Consider the following 6,770-nt stretch of genomic DNA (forward strand, 5'->3'; position numbering starts at 1 on the left):
AATCACGCACATGCAAAATCTATAAACATATCAAAATCCTCTATTGGAATTAAAGGATGCCCTTGATTACATGTTTTCCGACAAAAACATGTAAAAAACTTCCCCTCAATTTAACTTGCATCTTTCGGTGTGTAGCGTCCAGTTTTATATGATAATTGCTTAACTTGATATGACGAATACAGTCTATATACAAAATCATACGTTGAGAAAAACTTTGTCACACGTTTCGTTTTGTCACATTTGTTGAATCATCGATCTCAAGCACATGATGATGTTTATGCAAGTGTTTGCTTTGTTGACCTCCAACCAAATCTTGTCCCAGCATATGAGAATTAATAACGTGTATGATATCCTACTTTATGGGGGCAAACCTAACAAGTTGCGACACAGGTGGTGTTTGTTTTTTGTATTTTTTAAGTCCGCGCAGACTCTTTTGTCTGTGTCGCGCAGACTATGGGCAAACATTGTCATCTGGAGACTGTTTGTTTTTTCGAATACGTCTCATTAAAAAAACGTCAACGCAAACTCTTCTTTGTGTAGACTTAACACATCCACTTCTAAGATCTTCGAATGTCTATAAAAGATTAAACACCACCACCCACTGTCCACCACCACCCATCCACCCACCATCCGCCACCACCACTGTCCACCACCACCACCCACTACCACCGTTCGTACACAACAATCAGATTGCTTTAGCAGTTTATAGACATTAAAAAACAAACAATCTTCTTCTTTTCAGACCGCATATGTTCTGTCCACCTTTCCTTTTACAGATATCTTCCGAAAAACAATCATCATCTTAATATACTTAAAATTTATAAATATATCAAAGTAAGGGGATCACAAGTACCAGTTCTTCAAAATAAAGTATAGTTAATGTTTCGTTTATTTTCATATGAAAAATGAATCCTTTAACTGCCCGTTACCCAAAATAGCAAAAACCCTTTCAAAACGATTATTATTATTATTATTATTCCCGCCTCTAATCATTTCTATCAGCAGAAGCCTATTATTATTATTATTATTATTTTTTTTTTTTTTTTTTTTTTTTATTTTTTTTTCATCAACAATCCATCGATTCAATCTTCATGTTCTTCTGTTGCAGGCATTATTAATACCCTTTAATCCACATTAATCTCTGTACACATGTTTCTTTAATTTGATCTTTATTGGGATATTAATTTCAGCCATTTTTATTATTGTTTTGAAGATGATTCGAAACGCTAATGGGGAAAAAGGGTGGTTGGTTTTCTGCAGTTAAGAAGGTTTTTAATTCCGGTAATGAATCCAAAGAAAAGAAAGAAAAGGTTTTTCATTTTTGCTCTTAATTATATTATTTTTTGTTATGCACACAAGGTGTTTGATGAAATGCCAATGTGGGTTAACACTTGTTAATTGTTATTATTATGTTATATTATAGAGGACTCAGAAAACTAGTTCTAAGAAATCATGGTTTGGGAAGCAAAAGCACATCGAATCCGATTCTTCGCAAACCGAATCCGCATTTGCCACCCCTGCATTTCATTCGCCTCCACCCGAACCCGACGATGACATAAAATTTGCAGAGCCGAGCGGGCCCACAGGACCAGATAATGAGCCAAGCAAACCCACAAAACCCGAGATTGAGCCGAAGAAACCTGCAAAACCGGATAATGAGCAGAGCAAACCTGTGCATACAATGGCCTATGCTGCTAAGGCGGCAGCGGCGGCGGCAGCTTTTAGATGGTTTTTGGGGAAATCTAAGGAAGAAGTGGCGGCCATTAAAGTGCAGGCGTGTTTTAGGCGTTACGTGGTAATGTTTTCTATGTGACTTCCACTTAAATTCAATAGCGTCGGGTTGGTGGGTTTAATTTTTCGACTTGAACATGACATGCATTTTTATTTGTGTCAAAAGCATCAAGCCTAACTAGCATACTTAAATTCGTGTAACCTGTATAGTGTGTCGGGCCAGGTTACTGCATCGACCTGTTTAACTAAACAGGTTGGTTGGTCGACCTGCTTAACTAAACGGGTCAAACAGATCAATCTAAACACGACCCATTTAACTAAACAAATCTATCCGAACAGGGCCGTTTGATTAAACAGATCAACCATTGATGACCAAGCTGTAAAGGTGTTAATCGAGTTGGTGGGTTGAAAAAAGAAATGGGTTTGACGAGTTATAAACTGGTTAGTGGGTTGACCTATTTAACCAAACAGATTGCCAGGTCTACCTGTTTAACTAAACAGGTTAAACAGGTCAACCAAACACTATCCGTTTTTATACAGGTTATATGCCAACCGAAAACCTAAGTATTTTAGTGTCGTGTCGGGGGTTAAAAAGTTGCCACCCATACTTAAGCCACTTGATTATTATTGAATCGTAAACACACTAATACAAAGATTCTGGCTGTCTGGTGTTTGTTGTTTAAAGGCAAGGAAAAAGTTACGTGCTTTGAAAGGGCTTGTGAGGCTAAAAGTGTTGGTTCAGAGCCAATCGGTCAAACGACAAGCATTGACCACCTTAAGATGCATGCAAACCCTGGCCCGTGTACAGTCCCAAGTTCGGGTCAGGAGGATCCGAATGTCTGAAGAAAACCAAGCCCTTCAAAGACAGCTTATGCAGAAACGTGAGAAAGAGCTCGACAACATGAAATCCCATGTAAGTTTTAGATCCACACCAAATATCTTGAAAAGTGAATGAAACCTAAATAACCAATCCATAACCGAGTTCACTTAACCCAATAAAAAACTGGTGGATTGGGCTTTGGCTTTATGTCTTTTAAAAAACCGAAATTTCAGTTCGGTTTTGGTTTTGCTATCAACTTAAAACCAAAAAGGCCAAATCAAATCAATTGGAACGGAACCATAAAACTGATTTTAAGTAATTTATAAGAAATTAATAAAAGGTGTACCAAAAATTTTAGGGTGAAATGTGTAATACTCAATAAATAAATGATTAACAAAAAAATTTAGGCCCAAATTCATCATTTTGGGCCACTTTTTTCGATCTAGAATTTTAAAGCCCAGATGGTAAAACTGAAAATCTGAACCAAACGAACAGTGAAAACCAAAATCGAACAGCTTTTAATAAACAGTTACATCAAGTCACTTTTTATAGTGTCTATTTATATGGCGGGTAGAGCCAAAATTGAAAAATGAACTTGACCGCCTAACTAAGACGTTGACTTACTAATTAGACGTGTGAATTACTCAAAATAATTCACGCGTTTTCATATAAAAGGAAATTTATTAAATTACAAAAAAAAATGGAAAATTGTCTGTATTGAAGATGATGGAATTCGGGTCTGATAGTTGGACAAACCACTCATGGGTCTGTAACTCCAAACATATTAAGTTGAGCTATTTCCGGCCCGTTTATCTGAGTCTGTTATTTCTTGAATCAGCTCCATATCACTTTTTCATGTTTAGTTTGATTCTATATCTTGATCTTGCTTCAACCTTACATTCATGATTCAAGAAATGTTTCTCTTTTTCCTTTTCACTTTGTTTAACATTGTGTTCTTGTTTAATAATCGAAATTCCGGGCTTAAATGTTTGATTAGTTGGGAAATGGATGGGATAATTCTCGAAAATCAAAGCAACAACTCGAAGCAAGCATACAAAACAAAGAAGAGGCCACCGCACGAAGAGAACGTGCACTCGCTTATGCACAAATTCAACAGGTAAATTTATCTGGTCTCACTAGTTAGCATAGTATTGGACCCCACCCGTGAATATATGTTTTTCTTATACAAACAGCAACTATGGAGGAACCCATCAAAGTCTGGAAACCCAACATTCATGGACCCCAACAACCCACAATGGGGCTGGAGTTGGTTAGACCGGTGGATGGCTGCTCGACCCTGGGAATCTCAAACAGCAACCGATATCGAGCAACCACGTGAGAAACTTACCCGATCATCTTCAGGTGACATTATCAAAAGCCTGGACCAGTCACCCTCCATGTCATCACCACGGTCCCCATCTGTGATCAATAGGCGGCCCGGGCCATCAAGCCCGAAAAACGACCCTACATCGTCACCTCGAAACCGGAGACATAGCATTTCAGTTTCATCGTTCCATGACGATTCTACAGCTACTGTTAGCTCACCGCGTGCTACATCACCCCGAGTTAACTCACCACGCTCGACTAAGACCAAGTCCATGGTTCCAACCCCAAGTCAAGGTCAGAGCCCAGGTCATAGCGTGAGCCCGAGTCCGTTGGGGTTGGGAAAGAAAGGGACCGTGGAAAAGAAGTCAACTGCAGGGCCGGTCAACAAGCGAATGTCGTTATCTGGTGGTGGTGGTCATAAGGCAGGTTCGGGTGCTTGTTAAAGATTTTTTTGTAAGTGTTCGGTTTTTGCAAGTGATGAATTACAATGTACATGTATTTAACGTATATAAGATGTTTGTAATATGTATAGTGTGGTTATTATTGTTTGATAATAATCGTATATATTGTTTTGCAGCTTGGAACTTTTGTTAGAAAATACATTTATCACACTGTATCTTGTTAGCATTATGTATAGGTGATTTTTTTACTTATAGTTATGCATCAAGTAAATACATCTATTGAGCTGAGTCAAGCACTAATATATTGGATTCACGACTCAATGAAGGCTTAGTTAGCATTCGCCCCACCATCGTCGTCGCACTAACCTCCATTACAACCCATCACCGCCAACCATCGCCACCACCACCAACCAATATTACTGCCCGCTGCCCACCACCGCCCGCCAACTATTGACCAACAAGGGCTCAAGCTCGGCTTGAGAGTTGTTTTTTCAAACTTGGGCTCGGCTCGTTTATTATGTATTAATTAATTCTTATACATTTATTACTTTATATATATATTGAATAAAAAAAAACTTAAACGAGCCTAAGCTCGGCTCGAGTTCGTTTAGTACTATAAACAAGCCAAAGCTTGGCTCGAGGTCGTTTAGTACTTTAAACAAGCCAAAGCTCGGCTCGAGCTCGATTGTGAAGTGTAAGCTTAATACATAGAAGGCCAAAAGAGGAAAAACTTAATAATACACAACGCTCGACGAGCCTAAACGAGTTTCCCATATAAGGTTCGAGCTCGGGTGTCATTTGATTGGAACATTCTGAGGCGAGACGTTTGATTGTACATTAACACAATGACACTATTAGGTGACAATAATTAATCAACTCATTTCATTTATTCAACATCAAGTATAAATTGTTCAAAAAGATCTAATACAATAATATAAACACCACCACCACAATGTTTAGTTCATTAAAAATACCTTAAAGGTATAACTAAGCGTGTCTTCAAGTATTCATAATCAACCTATAATAATTCTCGTAGCATGCATAACATAACTTTGATCAACACGAATGTTGGTGAGCAATACAATAGTTTTGATATATGCATATAATGAGGCAAAATCACAACTATATGTTTAAATAGAACAATGCAACAACCATTATAAATGTAATGTAAATAACCTGACTCACTTTTCTAGTTTAAGTTAAATAATAAAATATTGGATGTTACATGGTTGGTGGTCCCACCACCACCAATCTAAATGGCATCCCCACAAACCCATCTTCAACTAGTTGATTGATCAACTATTGTATCCGTTTATCATATAAACTTTGCCTTCATAATACAAAATCAGAATGTTAAACCATTCGTTATGGGCCGTGAAAGGAGGCGCCAAATTGCCACCATGGCACTCCACCACCCGTTAGCATGAAAGTAGGTGAAAGGGGGGAAATGTTGTTGCTATGGCTGGTGTGAAGTAAACTCATTTTAAATGGATCAATAACACATCTCAAACTCACTTCACGTAATGATTATTTTGCTCATTTCACTCACTTCCCCCATAACATCCTTTAGTGGAGGTGAAAGTAAACTCATTTTTTTATTTCCACAATACAATATCTGGCAACCTTCTTTCACTCTCCCCTTAAAAGGTACATTTGTACTTTTATCTTAGTAATAGTTGATTTAAGCGTCGTTGTCCATGCCAATACAGTGGCAGTGGATGTTTCCTATGTTAATTTCTAACACTGAGATGATTCATCAAGCTACAAGATGACTCGAATTATATCTAACTCAAGTTTGACTTGGAGTTCTCGATTGAATCTTTTGAGCTGAGCCAACTCATTCATCATCGAGTTCAAGCCCTTTACATACATCTAACCGATACATTCCAATATAATTCCACCATTACCCTTTCCATTGAAGATTTAATCTTGATTTGTTAAGTGATTAAAGTTCGGGGTTTGTTTTGTTAAGTTTTATATTAATATATATATGTTTAGTTGGTAAGAATATTATGGATTATTCTAGAATAAGTTTGTCTTGTTTTTCAAGGTAGGTTTGTATTGGATAACAAGTTTAGTATGTTTATTAATATAATCTAAATTATTAGTTTTATTTGAGAGAGTAAAGAGAAGTCTCTTCCCCCTGTATGTTCGTGAAGTTATGTTCGTCTGTTAAGTTCTCTTGATTATATGAAAAGAGTCGCGAGTTGTCACCACAATATCTCGTATTTGTTTTTTTGTTCCTTCGTTTGATTTGGTTGTTTGATACGTCTGGGCCAACATCCTTACCATTTAAAACCACTTTATTCCTTCCCCATAGAAAAAACACATCACACGTTCAAGTGTCGGGACAATGTGAACAAAGAAAAATAACATAGTTTAACAACCACCTCTTAATTCCCCCTATCCAACAAAAATGAAGATGGTTGAAAAGAAAACCTAAAATTTGAAGTAAGAAAACAAGAATAAATGTCAATGGGCAAAGACGGCGC

At 37.4% G+C, this 6,770-nt stretch overlaps 1 protein-coding gene across 1 annotated transcript; it reads left to right on the top strand.

Annotated features, from left to right (window-relative positions):
* The first annotated feature begins 1,199 nt into the window (after positions 1-1,199).
* LOC143637542 (protein IQ-DOMAIN 3-like) lies at positions 1,200-4,365 on the top strand. The gene is made up of 5 exons (XM_077104910.1): positions 1,200-1,310; positions 1,424-1,795; positions 2,417-2,644; positions 3,549-3,668; positions 3,745-4,365. The coding sequence occupies exons 1-5, from the start codon at positions 1,230-1,232 to the stop codon at positions 4,318-4,320; spliced, it is 1,377 nt and encodes a 458-aa protein (XP_076961025.1). The 5' UTR covers positions 1,200-1,229; the 3' UTR covers positions 4,321-4,365.
* The last annotated feature ends 2,405 nt before the right edge of the window (positions 4,366-6,770 follow it).

The sequence above is a fragment of the Bidens hawaiensis genome, unplaced genomic scaffold (genome assembly GCF_021521415.1).
Source record: "Bidens hawaiensis isolate Kalapana, Puna unplaced genomic scaffold, B.hawaiensis_p1.1 tig00008374_1, whole genome shotgun sequence".
NCBI lineage: Eukaryota > Viridiplantae > Streptophyta > Magnoliopsida > Asterales > Asteraceae > Bidens > Bidens hawaiensis.

Excerpts from the sequence above, each read along its gene's own strand:
- LOC143637542 (XM_077104910.1), top strand. The coding sequence starts at position 1,230 with ATGGGGAAAAAGGGTGGTTGGTTTTCTGCAGTTAAGAAGGTTTTTAAT. Across the intron at positions 1,311-1,423 it reads CCAAAGAAAAGAAAGAAAAG|AGGACTCAGAAAACTAGTTC; the intron begins GTTTTTCATTTT and ends GTTATATTATAG. Across the intron at positions 1,796-2,416 it reads CGTGTTTTAGGCGTTACGTG|GCAAGGAAAAAGTTACGTGC; the intron begins GTAATGTTTTCT and ends TGTTGTTTAAAG.